General features: G+C 46.7%; 1 protein-coding gene across 1 annotated transcript in view; it reads right to left on the bottom strand.

The window, feature by feature from the left end:
• Nucleotides 1–23,043, bottom strand: part of ZDHHC5 (zinc finger DHHC-type palmitoyltransferase 5) — a 404,963-nt gene that overhangs the window by 20,957 nt on the left and 360,963 nt on the right. The window contains exon 11 of the mRNA XM_069233064.1: nucleotides 15,747–16,621. Within this exon, the coding sequence (XP_069089165.1) occupies nucleotides 15,747–16,621 (875 nt within the window). The remainder of the gene's footprint in view (nucleotides 1–15,746; nucleotides 16,622–23,043) is intronic.

The raw sequence follows: 23,043 nt of genomic DNA, 5'->3' as shown, positions 1-23,043 counted from the left end.
GGGTTGCCGTCGACGGGTGTCTCGCCGTCGCTGCTTTCGTCGGTGAGATCGTCGACGAAGAACTTCTGAATTTACTCGTTGATGAGTGCGTCGACGGCAGAGATTTCATCTTCTTACCCGTCAACGGTTTCTTTGTAATCTTCAAGGTGTAAGCTGACGATGGACCGTATTTCAAGCTCACCGACGTTATAGTCGTAGATGACAGTGGAGACGAGGTAACGATCATTGGCGACGATGGAGCCGTAAACGTGGCCGTCGATGATGAAGGAAGGCCTGCCGTTGACGATGCGCTCGTCGACGGTGTGGATTTCCTGGACGTCGACCGTGGCAGGGAACTTGAAGGTCTTTTGAGCTTCTTTGAGGAGGAAGCAGGTGTAGATGGCTCTGAGCAAGCCTTATCACCCATTTCTCTGGATGTTGAAGTTTGTTCCTCCGGCCTGTCCTTAAATGCATGCAGCTTCTTGGCTGACTTACTGCTCTTGGGGGAGAAGCTCTCCACAGACCTCTTCCTCTTCTTTGAGGCCACTGATGTGTCGCTGTCCTCCTCCTCAGAAAGAGCTTCTCTGGCCTTTCTTTTCTGAAGCCAAAGTAAGAGCCTGGCTTCTCTGTCTCTCAGAGTCTTGTTGGGAAAGGTCCTGCAGATCTTACAGTCTTTGACCTTATGCTCTGGATGGAGACAGTATATGCATTCCTTGTGAGGGTCCTCACAGTGAAGTCTTAACTTTCCACAGGTCCCACAAGGTCTAAACAAACCTTTTCTTGCTGTAGACATGATGGAATAATACTACACCAAGAACAAAAGTGAAAATTGAAGATTATCTCTTGAAGAGAAAGAAAATTGAGCAGAGCTCAGGGAGACTCCCTTACACACGACGTGCGGTAGAAAATCTGAGAGACTGAGCCTTTGTGCTGAGGATTCTAAAGGGGTGGTCTCGCCTGATTGGCTGAAGTTGGGGGTTCAGAGCAACCCCAAAGTTACCACACCAGCAGCTCAGGGCCGGTCAGGTGCAGAGGTCAAAGTGGTGCCCAAAACGCATAGGCTTCAATGGAGAAGGGGGTGCCCCGGTTCCAGTCTGCCAGCAGGTAAGTACCCGCGTCTTCGGAGGGCAGACCAGGGGGGTTTTGTAGGGCACCGGGGGGGGGGACACAAGTTAGAACAGAAAATACACCCTCAGCAGCACGGGGGCGGCCAGGTGCAGTGTGCAAACACGCGTCGGGTTTGTAATTGAAATCAATGGGAGACCAAGGGGTCTCTTCAGCGATGCAGGCAGGCAAGGGGGGGGGGGGACTCCTCGGGGTAGCCACCACCTGGGCAAGGGAGTGGGCCTCCTGGGGGTCACTCCTGCATGCACTGGAGTTCAGATCCTTCAGGTCCTGGGGGCTGCGGGTGCAGAGTCTTTACCAGGCGTCGGGATCTGAGGAGCAGGCAGTCGCTGTCAGGCGTCGTTGTGGGGTCTCGCAGTCGACGGGGAGTGTTCCCTGAAGTGTTTGTTCTCCACAAGTCGAGCTGGGGGCGTCGGGTGCAGACTAGCAAGTCTCACGCTTCCGGCGGGAAACGCAAGTTGGTTTAAAGTTGCTCCTTTGTTACAAAGTTGCAGTCTTGGGTGAACAGAGCCGCTGTCCTCGGGAATTCTTGGTCCTTCTAGAGCAGGGCAGTCCTCTGAGGGTTCAGAGGTCGCTGGTCCCTGGGGAAAGCGTCGCTGGAGCAGTGTCTTTAGAAGGGGGGGAGACAGGCCAGTAGAGCTGGGGCCAACGCAGTTGGTCTCTCCGTCTTCTCTGCAGGGTTTTTCACCTTAGCAGTCCTCTTCTTCTTAGGTTGCAGGAATCTGAGTTCCTAGGTTCTGGGGAGCCCCTAAATACAGAATTTAGGGGGGTGTTTAGGTCTGGGAGGGCAGTAGCCAATGGCTACTAGACCTGAGGGTGGCTACACCCTCTTTGTGCCTCCTCCCAAGGGGAGGGGGTCACATTCCTATCCCTATTGGGGGAATCCTCCATCTGCAAGATGGAGGGTTTCTATAAGTTAGAGTCACCTCAGCTCAGGTTGCCTTAGGGGCTGTCCTGACTGGCCAGTGACTTCTTGTTTTTCTCATTATCTCCTCCGGCCTTGCCGCCAAAAGCGGGGCCGTGGCTGGAGGGGGCGGGCACCTCCACTAGCTGGAATGCCCTGGGGTGCTGTAACAAAGGGGGTGAGCCTTTGAGGCTCACCTCCAGGTGTTACAGTTCCTAGAAGGGGGAGGTGATAAGCATCTCCACCCAGTACAGGCTTTGTTACTAGCCACAGAGTGACAAAGGCACTCCCCATGTGGCCAGCAACATGTCTCGAGTGTGGCAGGCTGCTAAAACCAGTCAGCCTACACGGGTAGTTGGTTAAGGTTTCAGGGGGCACCTCTAAGGTGCCCTCTGGGGTGTATGTTACAATAAAATGTACACTGGCATCAGTGTGCATTTATTGTGCTGAGAAGTTTGATACCAAACTTCCCAGTTTTCAGTGTAGCCATTATGGTGCTGTGGAGTTCGTGCATGACAGACTCCCAGACCATATACTCTTATGGCTACCCTGCACTTACAATGTCTAAGGTTTTGCTTAGACACTGTAGGGGCACAGTGCTCATGCACTGGTGCCCTCACCTATGGTATAGTGCACCCTGCCTTAGGGCTGTAAGGCCTGCTAGAGGGGTGACTTATCTGTACTGTATAGGCAGTGTGAGGTTGGCATGGCACCCTGAGGGGAGTGCCATGTCGACTTACTCGTTTTGTCCTCACCAGCACACACAAGCTGGAAAGCAGTGTGTCTGTGCTGAGTGAGGGGTCCCCAGAGTGGCATAAGATATGCTGCAGCCCTTAGAGACCTTCTCTGGCATCCGGGCCCTTGGTTAGCAGGCCTCAGCAAACTTTCAAATCAAAACTTAGCATCAGCAAAGGCAAAAAGTCAGGGGGTAACCATGCCAAGGAGGCATTTCCTTACAGTGGAAAATTGTAAAACGCTCATTTTGATCACCCCCCTAGACAATGAAACTATGTGTGTATCTTTGTGGTGATAGTGCCACCAAACATTCTATAAGAAAAACTCGGTACACAATAAATATAAGTATCAAATTGATGTGTTATTGTTGGCATGCATCGAAACTGCGTGGCCTGCACAGTTTGAGTCACCTTGGTTGAACGTGTATATTGAATACGTCTGGAACAAAAATCTTCTGTTAATAAAAACAGCTTTTTTAGCTCAACCACAGGCCTCTTTTTTTTAGAATCTATACAAATAGCTACCATCGGGCTGGTTGATGAGATTTTCCCACTGTAACCAATTGACAATACTTACCTTTGCAATTATAAATGTCTCCCTGGAGAGCCTCGGGTTGAAGTTACTGCATTTGTCTTATAAGATGGACAAAATGGACTTGCATAATTTTCTGGAACCTTCTTGCACACAGTGAAGTATCTTGAGTAGATGCGACACAAGCTCATACCTATCGACTATAAAAGAAGACCCTCCTGTAAAAGCTTTTCAAAGTAGAACTATTTGGACCTTGTGGGTGGGATGTTCACAGGCAGTTTCTTAAAGTACAGTGTGGCTACTCCTCACATTACTCAATACTATTTGTCTTTGTTTATTTCCGGTTACATTTCCAGACGGTTGGCAATACACCTCCACCAAAGTGGCTAGTGGGAGGAGTGGATATGTTACTTTTCAGTCAAACATGGTGGGTTCTCTGCCCAGAACGACAGTTTCTGGCATCCCACTGCCTTTTACTGTGGTATCTGATGCTGTATAGAGTGCTGCCAGTAGGGATCCTGACTGTGCCAATGTGTGCAGGAACTCCAGAGATGCACTGTCGTACAATCTGGATAAGGTAAAGTTTTTGGGATGGTGGCCCCTTGAAGAGCATAATAAAGCTGTCGCGCTGCTTTGTGACTGTTCTATAGCACACAGCTTTTACCTCCAGTGAGGCAGACAATCATGTGAACCCAATGGAGAAACTCCATGTTATATATGGTTTTTATCTGCATCAGCTGTGCCACCTTTCTCTAACAGGATGTTTTCCAAACAGCCTTTGCCAGTCTGACTTAAAGGATGTGAAACACAGCCAGCTGTACATTCTTCACACCATTCTTCTGGCTAATTGCATGAAGCTGATATTGACAAGTTTCACCGATTTGTTGATAAGAGCAGAGGATATCAGCTTGTCCTGTTTTAAAATAGACTTTACTTGTGCTCGGAGTGCCTCTGGAAAGGTTTTTTTTAAGCAAACGTGTGATATGCTATCCCTCAATCAATCAATCTGTATTTGTAAAGAGCGGCTACTCACTTTGTGAGGGACTCAAGGCGCTGGGGGGAGGGGAGGAGCCTCATCCGAAGAGCCACATCTTGAGGTTATTCCTGAAGATGGTGAGCAATGGGCTTTGTCTGAGGTGCAGGGGGAGGTTGTTCCAGCTCGTCACTGCAGTGTAGGTAAAAGATTGTCCTCCAGCAGGGGGTTTGTGGATGCAAGGGTCTGTGGCCAGGGCCATTTGGGCAGAGCGGAGGGATCTGGCCGGGGTGTGGAAGGAGACGCAGCGGTTCAGGTAGGCTGGTCCTGCGGTGTGTATAGTCTTGTATGTGTGGGTGAGAAGCCTGAAGGTGATTTGCATCTTGACCGGTAAACAGTGGAGGGTCCTCAGGTGTTAGGCGATACGGTCTCATCGAGGGAGGTGCAGAATGAGTCTGGCGGCAGCGTTCTGGATGAGGTGAATTTTTTTGATGTTCCTAATTGAGGTGTCGGCATAGAGGGCATTGCTGTAGTCGAGCTTGCTCGTGACCAAGGCATGGGTAATGTGGGAGGCGTGGGTATAACTGCCACTCACATCTGGAGAGAACAGCCCTGGCACTAGCCAATTTTGTACCCGAGAATTCACGTAAACTTTTTTTGCCCATAATCAGGGGGAAGTTGTGCATGGGGAAAAAGATACAGAGTTGTAATTGCATTTATACAGTGCTTAATACCCCTGGCGAGGCCTTCAAAATGCTTTACGGCGAGTAGCACGCTAGTACGGAACCCAAGAGGAATTAGTGGTGGATTAATATAGGGAAATATGAGTATAGTATTAGTAGGAGTTAAATCGAGCGGAGGCTATGTGAGCTTGTTAGTTGGATTGACTAGCATATTGGAAGGATAGAGGAGGGAAGAATCCAGAAGTGTTAATTGAGAGTTTATAGAAATAGGATGAGGCTTGAGATGAGTAACGGAGAGCTGGAGGAGGGAATAGTGTGTGGAAAGGAGTTAGGGAGATCATTTTAGTGAAAGGGGTTTTGGATGAGTCAAAGGTGAGATAAATGATAGAGAATTTAGTAGGGCTGCGGGGAGATCAAAGTAGTAAACTAAGGTTTGGGGTGAGAAAGATGCGGTAGAAGAGGTGTAGGAAGCTGGCTCTGTATATACTATATAAAAATTAGATATAGTTTGCACAGAGTCCAGGGGTTCCCCAGATGCTTAACAGAGGCTAAAGCAGATAATACTAATGCTCTCTTTTGTGGTAGTGTGGTTGAACAGTTAAGCTTATCAGAGGGTAGTGCAAAGCATTTGTTTTACACACACAGAAAATAGAAGAGGCACACACTCTGACTTAACTCCAGACCAAAGATTTTAAATATAAAAAATGCAAATGTCACTTACTCAGTGTACATCTGTTCATGGCATCAGTTGCTGAAGATTCACATGTTGTGCATAGCCCACCATCTGGTGTTGGGTCGGGGTGTTACAAATTGTTTTTCTTCGAAGAAGTCTTTCGAGTCACGGGACCGAGGGACTCCTCCTCTTTGTCTCCATTGCGCATGGGCGTCGACTCCATCTTCGATTGTTTTCCCCGCAGAGGGTGAGGTAGGAGTTGTTTGTTAGTAATAGTGCCCATACAATGGAGTGAATAAGTATGTACCTATTTAAGATTTAATATATTTACAAATGTACAAAGTTGAAGCTAACTTCCAAACGGCTACAGGCTCCCGGGGAGGTGGGTGGGCACATGTGAATCTTCAGCGACTGATGCCACGAACAGATGTACACTGGGTAAGTGACATTTTCAGTTCGATGGCATCTGTCGCTGTAGATACACATGTTGTGCATAGACTAGTAAGCAGTTATCTCCCCAAAAGCGGTGGCTCAGCCTGTAGGAGTGGAAGTAGTCCGAAATAAGGTTCTTAGTACGGCTTGACCCACTGTGGCTTGTTGTGCGGATAGCACGTCTACACAGTAGTGCTTGGTAAATGTGTGAGGCGTAGACCATGTGGCTGCCTTACATATTTCGTGCATTGGAATATTCCCTAGAAAGGCCATGGTAGCGCCTTTCTTTCTGGTAGAGTGTGCCCTTGGTGTAATGGGCAGTTGTCTTTTTGCTTTAAGGTAGCAGATTTGGATGCACTTAACTATCCATCTGGCTATACCCTGTTTCGATATTGGGTTTCCTGCGTGAGGTTTTTGAAATGCAATAAACAGTTGTTTAGTTTTTCTGATGTTTTTAGTTCTGTCGATGTAGTACATTAGTGCTCTTTTGACGTCTAATGTATGTAGTGCCCTTTCAGCTATGGAATCTGGCTGTGGGAAGAACACTGGTAGCTCTACCGTTTGATTTAGGTGGAACGGTGAAATAACCTTTGGCAAAAATTTAGGATTGGTCCTTAGGACTACTTTATTTTTGTGTAGTTGGATAAAAGGTTCTTGTATTGTAAACGCCTGTATTTCACTTACTCTTCTTAGAGATGTGATGGCGATGAGAAATGCAACTTTCCAGGTTAGGAATTGTATTTCGCAAGAATGCATAGGTTCAAAGGGTGGACCCATGAGTCTTGTTAAGACGATGTTGAGGTTCCATGAAGGAACGGGTGGTGTCCTTGGTGGTATAATTCTTTTGAGGCCTTCCATAAACGATTTAATGACAGGTATCCTAAATAGTGAAGTTGAATGGGTAATCTGCAGGTATGCAGATATTGCTGCGAGGTGTATTTTAATGGAAGAGAAGGCCAGGTTCGATTTTTGTAAGTGTAGTAAGTAACCCACTACATCCTTTGGAGATGCGTGTAATGGTTGAATTTGATTATGATGGCAGTAGCAAATAAACCTTTTCCATTTGCTTGCATAGCAGTGTCTAGTGGATGGTCTTCTAGCTTGCTTTATGACTTCCATACATTCTTGTGTGAGGTTTAAGTGTCCGAATTCTAGGATATCAGGACCCAGATTGCTAGATTCAGCGATGCTGGGTTTGGATGCCTGATCTGTTGTTTGTGTTGTGTTAACAGATCTGGCCTGTTGGGCAACTTGACGTGGGGTACTACTGATAGGTCTAGCAGTGTTGTGTACCATGGTTGCCTTGCCCATGTTGGTGCTATCAGTATGAGTTTGTTTTGACTCAATTTGTTTACTAGATATGGAAGGAGAGGGAGAGGGGGAAAAGCGTACGCAAATATCCCTGACCAGTTCATCCATAGGGCATTGCCTTGAGACTGCCTGAGTGGGTATCTGGATGCGAAGTTTTGGCATTTTGCGTTCTCCTTTGTTGCAAATAAGTCTATTTGAGGTGTTCCCCAACGTTTGAAGTAAGTGTTTAGAATTTGGGGGTGAATTTCCCATTCGTGGACCTGTTGGTGATCTCGAGAGAGATTGTCTGCAAGTTGATTCTGGATTCCTGGAATAAACTGTGCTATTAGGCGAATGTGGTTGTGAATTGCCCATTGCCATATTTTTTGTGCCAGAAGGCACAGCTGTGTCGAGTGTGTCCCCCCCTGTTTGTTTAGATAATACATTGTTGTCATGTTGTCCGTTTTGACAAGAATGTATTTGTGAGTTATGATTGGTTGAAATGCTTTTAATGCTTGGAAAACTGCTAGTAGTTCGAGGTGATTTATAAGCAGCTTTCTTTGATGTACATCCCATTGTCCTTGTATGCTGTGTTGATTGAGGTGTGCTCCCCACCCTGTCATGGAAGCATCTGTTATCATCACGTATTGTGGCACTGGGTCTTGGAAAGGCCGCCCTTTGTTTAAATTTACATTGTTCCACCATAGAAGCGAGAGGTATGTTAGGCGGTCTATTAACACCAGATCTAGAAGGCGACCCTGTGCTTGTGACCATTGTGATGCTAGGCACTGTTGTAAGGGCCTCATGTGTAGTCTTGCGTTCGGGACAATGGCTATGCATGATGACATCATGCCTAGGAGTTGTAATATCATCTTCGCCTGTATTTTTTGTGTTGGATACATGCGTTGTATAATCTTTTGGAAATTTTGAACCCTTTGTGGACTTGGAGTGGCTATTCCCCTCGTTGTGTCTATTGTCGCTCCTAGGTATTGTTGTACTTTGCACGGCAGAATGTGTGATTTCGCATAGTTGATGGTGAAACCGAGTTTGTAGAGGGTTTGTATGACCTGATCTGTGTGGTGTGAGCACCTTGTCAGTGAGTCGGTCTTGATTAGCCAGTCATCTAGATACGGGAATACGTGTATTTGCTGCCTTCTTATGTGTGCAGCCACTACTGCTAGGCATTTTGTGAAGACTCTTGGTGCAGTTGTTAAACCGAACGGCAATACTTTGAATTGGTAATGTATTCCTTTGAATACGAACCTTAGGTATTTTCTGTGCGACGGATGTATTGGTATGTGGAAATACGCGTCTTTGAGATCTAAGGTTGTCATGTAATCTTGTTGCTTTCGCAATGGTAACACTTCCTGTAGCGTGACCATGTGAAAGTGTTCTGATTTGATGTATGTGTTTAGTGTTCTGAGGTCTAGGATTGGTCTCAGTGTTTTGTCCTTCTTTGGTATTAGAAAGTACAGCGAGTAAACCCCTGTATTTGTTTGTGTATCTGGTACCAGTTCTATTGCGTTCTTTTGCAGTAATGCTTGAACATCTATTTCTAGGAGGTCCGAATGTTGTTTTGATATATTTTGTGATTTTGGTGGTATGTTTGGAGGGATTTGTAGAAATTCTATGCAATAACCATGTTGGATAATTGCTAAGACCCAAGTGTCTGTTGTTATTTTCTCCCACACTTGGTAATACTGACGTATTCTTCCCCCCACTGGTGTTGTGTGGAGGGGATGAGTGACGTGTGAGTCACTGTTTGGTTGTAGGTGTTTTGGGGCTTTGAAATTTTCCCCTGCTTCTAGGGAATTGTCCTCCTCTGTATTGGCCCCGAAAGCCTCCCCTTTGGTACTGTCCCTGGTAGGTGGACGGTGTTGAATGTGAGGTACTGGCTTGTGTGGCTTGACCCCGAAACCCCCCTCTAAAGGTTGTCTTGCGGAAGGTGTTGAAAGTGCCGCTGCTCTGCGGGGAGTAGAGCGCGCCCATGGCTTTTGCAGTGTCAGTGTCCTTTTTTAGCTTCTCAATTGCCGTGTCCACTTCAGGTCCGAACAATTGTTGCTCATTGAATGGCATATTGGGCACCGCCTGCTGTATCTCTGGTTTAAAACCAGATGTTCGTAGCCACGCGTGCCTTCGTATGGTTACTGCCGTGTTAATTGTTCTTGCCGCTGTGTCCGCAGCGTCCATAGAGGAGCGTATCTGGTTATTGGAGATGTTTTGGCCCTCCTCAACCACTTGTTTCGTCCTCTTTTGTAGTTCTGTGGGTAGATGCTCAATGAGGTGTTGCATCTCGTCCCAGTGGGCTCTGTCATATCGCGCTAGGAGCGCTTGAGAGTTAGCGATGCGCCACTGGTTTGCAGCCTGTACTGCAACCCTTTTACCGGCTGCATCGAACTTGCGGCTCTCCTTATCTGGGGGTGGTGCATCGCCCGATGTGTGAGAGTTTGCTCTCTTGCAAGCTGCCCCTACCACAACCGAATCTGGTGGCAGTTGTGAGGTGATGAAAGCTGGGTCTGTGGGATGTGCTTTATATTTCTTTTCCACCCTCGGTGTTATTGCCCTACTCTTGACAGGCTCTTTGAATATGTCCTTTGCGTGCCTTAGCATTCCTGGGAGCATAGGCAGGCTTTGGTAGGTGCTATGTGTGGAAGAGAGGGTGTTGAAGAGGAATTCATCCTCGACAGGCTCCGAGTGTAGAGACACGTTGTGGAACTCTGCTGCTCTAGCCACCACTTGTGAATATGCTGTGCTGTCTTCTGGTGGTGAGGGCTTTGTAGGATACGCCTCTGGACTGTTGTCCGACACTGGGGCGTCGTATAAGTCCCAAGCATCTTGGTCCTGGTCACCTTAGCTTAAGGTGGTGTGAGCCGGTGAATGTGACGGAGTCTGTGCCAGTGAAATGTGAGCCACAGGTGGAGGAGAGGGTGGCGGAGTTACCTTCTTCACCAGTTTTGTTTGTGGTGCTTGTTCTTGTTGGAATTCAAGTCTCCTCTTCCTCCTAATAGGGGGAAGGGTGCTTATTTTCCCTGTTCCACTCTGTATAAAAATCAGTTTTTGAGTGTGGTCCACCTCGGTGGATTGTAATTCCTCCTCGAATCTATGCTTTCGCATTTGAGAGGACAGTGATTGTTCCTCTGAATAGGAACCGGTAGTTGGCTCGGTTGCGGGTCGTTTTGGCACCGAAACTATGTCCATGCTCTTTTTCGGCTCCGAGGCGACTTTCCTCTTTTTCGGAGTCGAACCCTCTCGGCGTCGATCCTCCTCGGTGCCGCTGTCTCTGCGTCGAGCAGCTTCGGCTCCGCTATCTCGGCGTCGATCTTTGTCGGCAGCACTATCTCGGTCCCGAGATGGCTGGGTGCCTGTGTCTCGACCCGAGTCGGACGATCTCGGCACTATTTCGGCCTTCTTCGGTGCCGATGGTCGGTCACCGATTTTATGGGTTGAGCCATGGCCTGATGGCAGTGGCGTCCCCTGGGCCTTGTCAGTTTTCTTATGTGCCATCTTCGACGTCTTACTCACTGTTTCATGGTCGTCGAATTCGTCCGAGTCCGATTCATGGATCGAGAAGGCTTCTACTTCTTCTTGTTCCTCGAAATCTCGGTGTCCTGTCGGCGTGGACGCCATTTGCAGTCTTCTGGCTCGGCGGTCACGGAGCGTTTTTCGGGACCGGAACGCACGACAGGCCTCACAAGTTTCTTCCCTGTGCTCGGGCGACAGGCACAGGTTACAGACCGAATGTTGGTCTGTATATGGGTATTTGTTGTGGCATTTAGGACAGAATCGGAACGGGGTCCGTTCCATCAGCGTCGATGTCACACGCGGTCGGGCCGACCAGGCCCCGACGGGGGATCGAAAACTACCCCGAAGGGCAACGGAGATGTTATCGTATCGATTCGATGCTATCTAACCCGATCCCGAACGCAACAATACAGACGTAATTTTCCGATTTTGAGCTAACTTTCCGTTCCGAAACCCGGAGCGAAAGGAACACGTCCGAACCCGATGGCGGAAAGAAAACAATCGAAGATGGAGTCGACGCCCATGCGCAATGGAGACAAAGAGGAGGAGTCCCTCGGTCCCGTGACTCGAAAGACTTCTTCGAAGAAAAACAACTTGTAACACTCCGACCCAACACCAGATGGCGGGCTATGCACAACATGTGTATCTACAGCGACAGATGCCATCGAACATATATTTTCTTGATTTATTTTTAGAACCACAAGATTCAAGTAGCAGATAAGTACCTTTAAAGTTTCGTATTTTACACAGATATTGTAGAAAGTTGGCTCTGTATATACTATTTCAAAGTAAGAAATAGTGTGCACAGAGTTCAAGGGATCCCCTTGGAGGTAAGATAGTGGCAAAATTAGATCATTCTAATGCTCTATTTTGGGGTAATGTGGTCGAGCAGTAGGCTTATCAGGGGATAGTGTTAAGCATTTGTTGTACACACACACGCAATAAATGGGGAACACACCCTCAAAGACTTACTCCAGGCCAATAGGTTTTTATATAGAAAAATATTTTTTCTTACTTTATTTTAAGAACCACAGGTTCAAGATTTGAAGTAAACACATAAAATGCAAGGTACTTCACATAGGTAACTTAGGAACTTTGAATAAAGGTAATATCATATACAGTCTTTGTTAAAATAGCAATAAGTTATTTTCAAAGTGGACAGTGCAAAAATCAACAGTTCCTGGGGGAGGTAAGTAAAGGTTAGTTAGTGAGGTAAGTAAAACACTTAAAAGTCTCAGTTCTGGGGCATAGGCAGCCCACCGTTGGGGGTTCAAGGCAGCCCCAAAGTTACCACACCAGCAGCTCAGGGACGGTCAGGTGCCCAAAACACACAGGCGCCTATGGAGAACAGGGGTGCTCCGGTTCCAGTCTGCCAGCAGGTAAGTACCCGCTTCCTCGGGGGGCAGGCCAGGGGGGTTTGTAGAGCACTGGGGAGGGGGGGGGGGGGGGCTTGGGGGGGGTACAAGTAGGCACACAAAACACACCCTCAGCGGCACAGGGGCGTCGGGTGCAGTGTGCAAAGCAGGCGTCGGGCTTCAGGTAGAAATCACTGGAGGGACCCGGGGGTCACTCTAGAGGTGCAGGTAGGCACAGGGGGGCTTCTCGGGATAGCCACCACCTGGGCTAGGCAGAGGGCTGCCTGGGGATCACTCCTGCACTGAGGTTCGGTTCCTTCAAGTCCTGGAGGCTGCAGGTGCAGTGCTGGTTCCAGCGTCAGGTCCCTTTTTACAGTCAGTCACGGTCAGGGGGTGGGGGAGGATATGGGGTCTGGGGAAACCATGCCAACACCTCCCCCTGTGGGAACTTTAAAACCTGGTGGTGAGCTTCAAAGGCTCAAGCCTGGTGTTACAATGCCCCAGGGCACTCCAGCTAGTGGAGATGCCCGCCCCCCAGACGAGCCCCCATTTTTGGCAGCAAGTTCGGAGGGATAATGAGAAAAACAAGGAGGAGTCACCCCCTCAGCTAGGTCCTCCCGTAAGGTGACCAGAGCTGAAGTGACCTCCTCTTTGAGAAATCCTCCATCTTGCATTGGAGGATTAGGCCCAATAGGGATAGGGATGTGCTCCCCTCACCAGAGAGAGTGGGCGAAAGGAGGGTGTAGCCACCCTCAGGGACAGTAATCATTGGCTATTGCCCTCTAACCTTAACACCCTCTAACCCTCACACAGATTTAGGGGCGACCCTGAACCCAGCTCTTTGGATTCCTGACCACCTCACAAAAAGAAGAACTGCTGAGCTGAAAACCCAGCAGAGACGAAAAGGAGACGACAACTGACTTGGCCCCCAACCCTACAGGCCTGTCTCCTGCTTCAAAGACCCTGCAACTGAAAAACGAAGCGTTCTACAAGACCAGCGACCCCTGAAAAGCCTCCAGGGGATTGCCTGCATCACCGAGGACCAAGAACTCCTGTGGGCAGCAGCTCTGCCCAACCAGAAGAAAAGACATCATTAAAGGGACTCCCACCTCACTCGAGAAGCGCGAGTATGCACTACTCTGCACCAGACGTCCCCGGCCCGTATCCTGAGAAATCAACTACCCAGAGAGGACCCCCAGGCGACTCCGACGACATGTCCACCCTGGGCTGACTTCTCTGCACCCCCACGATGACACCTGCAGAGGGGAACCCGAGGACCCACCTGACCGTGACTGCCCAGGACAAAGGTATCCGACACCTGGAGAAGCGCTGGAGCCCCCAAGCCCGTAATAAACCGACCGCCAGTGCAGCAACGACCAGCAGGTGGCCCTCACCCTTGCCCAGTCGGTGGCTTGCCCCAGAGGCCCCCCTGTGCCCTGCCTGCATTGCCTAAGTAACCCCCGGGTCCCTCCATAGAGTTCTATTGAGAACGTGCCACCCTGTTTGCACACTGCACGCAGCGGCCCCCGTGCTGCTGAGGGTGTGGTTTTTGTGCCTACTTGGGGCCCCTCCAGTACTCCTCCAAACCCTCCAAACCCTCCTGGTCTGCCCACCGACAACACGGGTACTTACCTGCAAGCAGACTGGAACCAGAGTACCCCCTGTCTCCATAGGCGCCCACGTTACATTGGCTCCTGTTTGACCTCTGCACCTGACTGGCCCTGTGTTGCTGGGTGCTTGGGGTTGCCTTGAACCCCCAATGGTGGGCTAACTATGCCCCGGAGACTGAACCCGTAAGTGTGGTACTTACCTTTGAAACTGTATTGTACTTATCTCTCCCAGGAACTGTTGAAAGTTGCACTGTGTCCACTTTTAAAATAGCTTTTTTTGTCATTTTAATGAAAACTGTGTACAATATTGAATCTATTCTAAGTCTCAACTATTACTATGCAAAGTACCTTTCATTTAATGTACTTCTCCGCTAAATGAATCTTGTGGTTCTAAAAATAAATTAAAAAATATTATTTTCTATATAAAAACCTATTGGCCTGGACTTAAGTCATTGAGTGTTTGTTTTCACTTACTTCTTGTGTGTATACAACAAATGCTTAACACTACCCTCTAATAAGCCTACTGCTCGACCACACTACCACAAACAGAGCATTCGTATTATCTACTATTGCCTCTGTCAAGCCTCTTGGGGAACCCCTGGACTCGGTGCACACTATATCATTTTGATATAGTAGATACAGAGCCAGCTTCCTACAAACCTTGTTATATATTTTATACATTCGGACAGGAAATCTTTCTGGAGAGTCCCATTCACAACAATCAAAGGCTACTTGTGTGTCCCTTTCACAAGCTGGATTCCGATCATGAGGACTTTCTATTTTCTTCCTGGTCTTCTCCTTAATGTACCTTCAGTTTCCCCTCCCTAATCCTCCTCTTCGTAAGCATTCAGTTTTTACAGGACATATTTGAGGGGCCTGGGGGTGTTGGATGTAAAGGTTCCCCTCAGTTTGCTCCACTAACCTACATCTTTCAGAGTGAAAAAGAGCAAAAAATAAATCTCAATGAAACTCCCATACTCACCTGCCAAATTCATGTCAGAAATTAGGGCCTCCGTGAGCAAAGACAATCGGAGGTTAAAAGTCGATCAGTAGGTTAATTATAACAACACAAGAGGTCATTTAAAATGAAATAGGCCATATACAAAGCCAAAAGACTGGTTGCAACAAACCTTGCATTCTGGGATCCACGCAGAGAGGCATAAAACAGATCATTTTCCATCACTGTGCTGCATGCTGGGATTATGGGTGTCCCACAGATAATCTTAAGGGGACAGTGCAGTTTTTTCCCCTCTGTGAGGCAGTGTGGCTATGGCAACATTTCACATTCATTTTCTCTGTTGGAGTTTGGGGCACATGTACAATGCCAATCAGGCCATTTGTGACCAGTAAAATTAATTTTTCTATGTGCCAACCCTATTCTATGAATCGGTAACCTATTAAAAAAACCTGCTTTATTTAAAAAGCGGTCACAGACATGGTGGTCTGCTGACCCCAGGAGGCCACAATCCCTGTAGGTGCCGGCCATTCGCAACGGGTTGCAAAGTGTAATCAGTCTCATGAATATTAATGAGGCAGGTCCTTTGCGACGCATTTGGAAATTGCAAACAGTGTCTCAGACATTATTTGTACATCAGTGTTTGTGACTCGCAATTTGCAAGTTGCTACAAAAAGCACAAATTGAGAATTGCAAACACTGAGGGTCGTACATTTGGCCCTTTGTGTTTACAAGTTATTACATTTTAGAATGCATTTTTTGATATTGCACAGCTTAAAACAAATAATCAATGTTGAGTTTATAATTTCCAAACATATTTTTCCCACTTTATTCTGTGCATGTTCTTTTCTAGATTTTAGAAGTGTTGCTGCATCCAATTAATGAATGTGACTATATGCTTATGAATATTAATGAAGATGGCCTGATAGAGAATATGAAAATCAGGGGTTACATCAGTAAGGGACAAAGTAATACTTACTTGGGTGTAAGTAGTGGCTGCAGGCTGAGATCTTCAGTTTCTGGAGCACCAGACAGATGTGCTGGCCTCTGCGTACTGTATGAAAGGGACTTGCCCAGGCTGGGATGGTACGGTGATGGCTGATGGTCTGGAGACCCTAGAGATCGCCCCCGTAAACTCTGGAACGATGCGTCCATTGGTTTCCCATACCTGGGAGGGACTGGACGTGTTAATGGGTTCTTCACCAGTGGCGACCGTTTGGAATCGTCCGAGGAGGAACTGGTTCGAGGGGCATTGCTAGAGCCTGGAGTGGACTGAATGCCTGAGTCCACCATCCCCTGCTCCTCCTCTCTTGTGGGAGACTGCTGGAGAAGGCGTTCACGTTCCTGTCGGGATGTCAAGATTTGCCGGGAGAGATTGTCATAGTGCACAGGTGAGTCCTCCCGGCATGTCTTGGGAGAACCAGAAAGGACAGGTATACGATGTAAGTCAACCTCTCGCTGCTGAGCAATCTTAGCAGAGAGGAAGGGTGAGGTGTAACCCACTGGCTCAGGCCCAGTCTGGACTGATTCAAAGTCTGGGCTGTCCGAGGGTGTGAGGAGGCTATCATAAGAAAGGCTTCCATTTTTCGTCTGATTCACCAAACTCTTGTAGGACGTGGATGTAGTGCCCTCGGATCGGATGGATGGCAGCTGGCCCATCTCAAAGCTGGTTCCTTGGGCAGACTTCAGGCTAGAGGATCGGGAGCCACTGGAAAGAGGATCGAAGTGAAAACTCTTCCCAAAAGTTGGAGAACGAAAGTTTTCCGGTTCCAGGCTTGGCTCTGAGCAGTAATTGTTTTGGCGGCTGCAATCTGCCATGGAATGGGCCTCCTTCAGGCTGTCTCCACGACTCAGCTATGAGAGGAAGATGGGGAAACCACAGTGAGAACATTTTCTTTAAGTGGGGCAGTTTGGGTTGGTCTAAAACAGAGGGAGGCAAAGGCTGAGTAACAGTGATCCTGCACACAGGGGGAGAATAAGTCAATCAGAGACAGTACAGACAAATCCACAGAGACATCGAAAGACCGACAGAGGTACGGAAGGAGTGACAGACATCAACAAAGATAGAGATAGGCAGAGCCAGATCAACAGATGTAGGATGAACAGCAACACAACGGAAACTAGATGATTTCTGAGTCAGATATCAAAAGGGAGAAACATCAACAGAGAAGGAGCCACTGGTTAACCAGAACAAAGGTTGCTGATAAAGTTATAATACACAAAAAGTGTGTCAAAAACAGTATGCTTCTAATTTTAGTAACAAAAAAAGGGCATTTAAAAAAATACAAAAGTCAAGTTTATTTTTCTCAGTATTTTGAATATTAAAAAAAGAATTAAAATGTGTAATTTTTTCATTGAGTTTTAACAGCAGAAAATACAATTCAGGATCACTCAGTGATATATGCAATGCATGAATTATTCAATCAATAAGGAAAAAAAAAAAAAAAAAAAAAATAACCACCTGCATCCTCCCTTAACTTTCCCAACCTACTGCCCCTTAACTCTCTTCAAAATGGCAAGCAGGGTAGAAAAAGGAAAACAAGAAATTCAAAGATCATCCAGTCTCCTCAGAAATCCCAAATGAAGGTTAGGCAGGCCGGTGCGTTCAGGTACTCAATCAACACACACTTTTACTACATGTCTCAGCAGGAAGCTGGCTCTCTATATAGTGCTCTAAAGTCCAGTGGATTCCCAAAGGCTTGCAGAGGCAGAAATAGATAGGTCTAGTGCTCTTTTTGTGGTAGTGTGGGTAAGCAGTTAGGCTTATCAAGGAGTCACGTTGAGCATTTGTTTCACTGACAGAGGCAATAAATGACATTCAAATAATAAATCCGAGACCAATTAAGAAAAATAACAGTTTCTTTTATACATGCTTTGAACCAAAGAACTTAGTTATAAGGTAAGCAGTTTTTACATTAAAAATACCTTGCTATTCCCCCCCCCAAAAAAATAAAAAATAAATAATAAGGAAAATGTCACTTACCCAGTGTACATCTGTTCGTGGCATTAGTCGCTGCAGATTCACATGCTGTGCATAGTCCGCCGTCTAGTGTTGGGTCGGAGTGTTACAAGTTGTTTTTCTTCGAAGAAGTCTTTTCGAGTCACGAGACCGAGGGACTCTTCCTACTTTGGTTCCATTGCGCATGGGCGTCGACTCCATGTTAGATTGTTTTCCCCGCAGAGGGTGAGGTAGGAGTTGTGTATGTTAGCAATAGTGCCCATGCAATGGAATGAATAAGTATGTACAAAATGAAGGTTAAAGTAATATATTTACAAATGTACAAATGTTGAAGATAACTTCCAAACGGCTACAGGCTCCCGGGGAGGCGGGTGGGCTCATGTGAATCTGCAGCGACTAATGCCACGAACAGATGTACACTGGGTAAGTGACATTTTCCGTTCAGTGGCATGTGTAGCTGCAGATACACATGCTGTGCATAGACTAGTAAGCAGTTATCTCCCCAAAAGTGGTGGTTCAGCCTGGAGGAGTGGAAGTAGTTTGAAATAAAGTTCTTAGTACAGCTTGACCTACTGTGGCTTGTTGTGCAGATAACACGTCTACACAGTAGTGCTTAGTAAATGAGTGAGGCGTTGACCATGTTGCTGCCTTACATATTTTGTTCATTGGAATATTTCCTAGAAAGGCCATGGTAGCACCTTTCTTTCTGGTTGAGTGTGCCTTTGGTGTAATAGGCAGCTGTCTCTTTGCTTTAAGATAGCAAGTTTGGATGCACCTAACTATCCATCTAGCTATACCTTGTTTTGATATTGGATTTCCTGTATGAGGTTTTTGAAATGCAATAAATAGTTGTTTTGTTTTCCTAATTAGTTTTGTTCTGTCAATGTAGTACATTAGTGCTCTTTTGATGTCTAATGTATGTAGTGCTCTTTCAGCTATTGAGTCTGGCTGTGGAAAGAACACTGGCAATTCTACTGTTTGATTTAAGTGGAACGGTGAGATGACCTTTGGTAAGAATTTTGGGTTGGTTCTTAGAACTACCTTATTTTTGTGTATTTGAATAAATGGTTCTTGTATAGTAAATGCCTGAATTTCACTTACTCTTCTTAGAGATGTAATGGCAATGAGAAATGCAACTTTCCACGTTAGATATTGCATTTTGCAAGAATGCATGGGTTCGAAAGGTGGACCCATGAGTCTTGTTAAGACAATATTGAGGTTCTATGAAGGAACAGGTGGTGTCCTTGGTGGTATAATTCTTTTTAGGCCTTCTATAAATGCTTTAATGACAGGTATTCTAAATAGGGAAGTTGAATGAGTAATTTGCAGGTATGCAGATATTGCTGCGAGATGTATCTTTATGGAAGAGAAAGCTAGATTTGACTTTTGCAAATGTAGTAAATACCCTACAACATCTTTTGGAGATGCATGCAATGGTTGAACTTGATTATTATGGCAGTAGCAAACACATCTTTTCCATTTACTTGCATAGCAGTGTCTAGTGGATGGCCTTCTAGCTTGTCTTATGACCTCCATACATTCCTGTGTGAGGTTTAAGTGTCCAAATTCTAGGATTTCAGGAGCCAAATTGCTAGATTCAGCGATGCTGGGTTTGGATGCCTGATTTGTTGCTTGTGTTGTGTTAACAGATCTGGCCTGTTGGGTAGTTTGACATGAGGTACTACTGACAGGTCTAGTAGTGTTGTATACCAAGGTTGTCTTGCCCATTATGGTGCTATTAGAATGAGTTTGAGTTTGTTGTGACTCAATCTGTTTACTAGATATGGAAGGAGAGGGAGAGGGGGAAAAGCGTATGCAAATATCCCTGACCAATTCATCCATAGAGCATTGCCTTGAGATTGCCGGTGTGGGTACCTGGATGCGAAGTTTTGGCATTTTGCGTTTTCTTTTGTTGCAAATAGATCTATTTGAGGTGTTCCTCAAATTTGGAAGTAAGTGTTCAGGATTTGGGTGTGAATCTCCCATTCGTGGACCTGTTGGTGATCCCGAGAGAGACTGTCTGCTAGCTGGTTCTGGATCCCTGGAATAAACTGTGCTATTAGGCGAATGTGGTTGTGAATTGCCCAATGCCATATTTTTTGTGTTAGGAGACACAACTGTGTTGAGTGTCCCCCCCCCCTGTTTGTTTAAATAATACATTGTCGTCATGTTGTCTGTTTTGACCAGAATGTATTTGTGGGTTATTATGGGTTGGAATGCTTTCAACGCTAGAAATACTGCTAACAATTCGAGGTGATTGATATGAAACTTTCTTTGATGTACGTCCCATTGTCCTTGTATGCTTCGTTGATTGAGGTGTGCTCCCCACCCTGTCATGGAAGCATCTGTTATCACGTATTGTGGCACTGGGTCTTGGAAAGGCCGCCCTTTGTTTAAATTTGTACTGTTCCACCATAGAAGCGAGATGTATGTTTGGCGGTCTATCAACACCAGATCTAGAAGGTGACCCTGTGCATGTGACCATTGTGATGCTAGGCACTGTTGTAAAGGCCTCATGTGCAATCTTGCGTTTGGGACAATGGCTATGCATGAGGACATCATGCCTAGGAGTTTTAATACCATCTTTGCATGTACTTTTTGTGTTGGATACATAGCTTGTATCACCTTGTGAAAATTGTGAACCCTTTGTGGACTTGGAGTGGCTATCCCCTTTGTTGTGTTGATTGTCGCTCCTAAGTATTGCTGTGTTTGACACGGCAGAATGTGTGACTTTGCATAGTTGATGGAGAAACCCAGTTTGCAATGGGTTTGTATAACATAATCTGTGTGGTGTGAACACTTTGTTAGCGAGTTGGTTTTTATTAACCAATCGTCTAGGTACGGGAACACGTGTATTTGCTGCCTTCTGATATGTGCAGCTACTACTGCTAGACATTTCGTAAAGACTCTTGGCGCGGTTGTTATTCCGAATGGCAACACTTTGAATTGGTAGTGTATTCCTTTGAATACGAACCGTAGGTATTTCCTGTGCGAGGGATGTATCGGTATATGGAAATACGCGTCTTTTAGATCTAAGGTTGTCATGTAGTCCTGCTGTTTCAGTAGTGGTATTACGTCTTGTAACGTGACCATGTGAAAGTGTTCTGATTTGATGAAGGTGTTTAATGTTCTGAGATCTAATATCGGTCTCAGAGTTTTGTCCTTTTTTGGTATTAGAAAGTACAGTGAGTAAACTCCTGTGTTCTTTTGTGGACCTGGTACTAATTCTATTGCGTCTTTTTGCAGTAATGCTTGAACTTCTAGTTGTAGAAGGTCTAAATGCTTTTTTGACATATTTTGTGTTTTCGGTGGGACGTATGGAGGGAGTTGGAGAAATTCTATGCAATAACCATGTTGGATAATTGCTAAGACCCAAGTGTCTGTTGTTATCTCCTCCCAAGATTTGTAGAACTGGCTTAGTCTTCCCCCCACTGGTGTTGTGTGAAGGGGTTGAGTGACTTGTGACTTGAGTGACTTGTTTTGAGGGGTTTTGGGCCCTTGAAATTTTCCCCGGTTTCTTGGGAATTGGCCCCCTCTGTATTGGCCCCGAAAGCCTCCCCTTTGATACTGTCCCTGGTAGGTAGACGGTGTTGTTTGTGAGGTGCTGGCTTGTGTGGCTTGACCTCGAAACCCTCCTCTGAAAGTAGTTTTGCGAAATGTGCCAAATGTGCCTCTGCCCTGCGGGGAATAGAGTGCGCCCATGGCTTTAGCTGTGCCAGTGTCTTTCATTAATTTTTCAATTGCAGTGTCCACTTCTGGTCCAAACAATTGTTGTTCATTGAACGGCATATTGAGCACTCCCTGTTGTATCTCCGGTTTGAAGCCGGATGTGCGCAGCCATGCGTGCCTCCTTATCGTTACAGCAGTATTTATAGTTCTTGCAGCTGTATCTGCTGCATCCATAGAAGAACGGATTTGGTTGCTGGATATGTTTTGTCCCTCTTCAACCACTTGTTTTGCCCGTTTTTGGAATTCTTTGGGGAGGTGCTCGATGAGATGCTGCATCTCGTCCCAATGGGCTCTGTCATATCGCGCTAGGAGTGCCTGCGAGTTGGCGATGCGCCACTGATTTGCAGCTTGTACTGCAACCCTTTTCCCGGCTGCATCAAACTTTCGGCTCTCCTTGTCTGGAGGTGGTGCGTCGCCTGATGTGTGCGAGTTGGCTCTTTTACGAGCTGCTCCTACGACAACTGAATCTGGTGTCAGTTGTGATGTAATAAAAGCAGGGTCTGTGGGTGGTGCCTTGTATTTCTTCTCCACCCTTGGGGTTATTGCTCTGCTTTTAACTGGCTCCTTAAAGATTTGTTTAGCGTGCCTTAACATTCCCGGGAGCATAGGAAGGCTTTGATAATTGCTATGGGTGGAGGACAGGGTGTTAAAAAGGAAGTCATCCTCGATAGGCTCTGAATGTAGCGATACGTTATGAAACTCTGCTGCCCTAGCTACCACCTGAGCATAAGCTGTACTGTCCTCAGGTGGTGAGGGCTTAGTGGGGTACGACTCAGGGCTATTGTCCGATACTGGGGCGTCATAGAGATCCCATGCGTCCTGGTCATCTTGGCTCATGGTGGTATGAGCTGGTGATTGTGACGGAGTCTGTGCCGGTGATATATGAGTTGCCGGTGGTGGAGAGGGTGGTGGAGTTACCTTCTTTACCACTTTTGCTTGTGGTGTTTTTTCTTGTTGTTGGAAATCTAATTTCCTTTTTCTTCTGATTGGGGGAAGGGTGCTGATCTTCCCTGTACCACTTTGTATAAAGATCCGCTTTTGCGTGTGATCTACAGCTGTTGTTTGTAATTCCTCCTCAAATCTGTGTTTTTGAAGTTGGGAGGACAGTGATTGTTCCTCTGAGTAGGAACTGGCTTTCGGTTCGGTTGCTGGGCGTTTTGGCACCGAAACCGTGTCTTTTGTTGTTTTCGGCTCCTAAGAGATTTTCCTCTTTTTCGGTGTCGTACCTTCTTGGCGTCGACCATCTTCGGTGCCGCTATCTCTGTGCCGAGCAGCTTCGGTGCCGCTGTCTCGGTGTCGACCCTTTTCTGTGGCAGTTTCTCAGTCCCGAGATTGCTGCGTGCCTGTGTCTCGACCTGAGTCGGACGATCTCGGCACCAGCTCGCCCTGTTTCGGTGCCGATGGACGGTCACCTACTTTATGGGTTGAGCCATGGCCTGTCGGCAGTGGCGTCCCCTGGTCTTTGTCTGTTTTTCTGTGTGATGCTTGTTTCGACGTCTTACTCACGGTTTCTTCGACGTCGAATTCTTCGGAATCCGATTCGTGGATGGAGAATGTTTCTTCTTCTCCCTCTTCCTCGAACCGTTGT

Source organism: Pleurodeles waltl, chromosome 4_2 (assembly GCF_031143425.1).
Source record: "Pleurodeles waltl isolate 20211129_DDA chromosome 4_2, aPleWal1.hap1.20221129, whole genome shotgun sequence".
NCBI classification, from domain to species: Eukaryota; Metazoa; Chordata; class Amphibia; order Caudata; family Salamandridae; genus Pleurodeles; species Pleurodeles waltl.
This window is presented reverse-complemented; position numbering and strand designations above follow the sequence as displayed.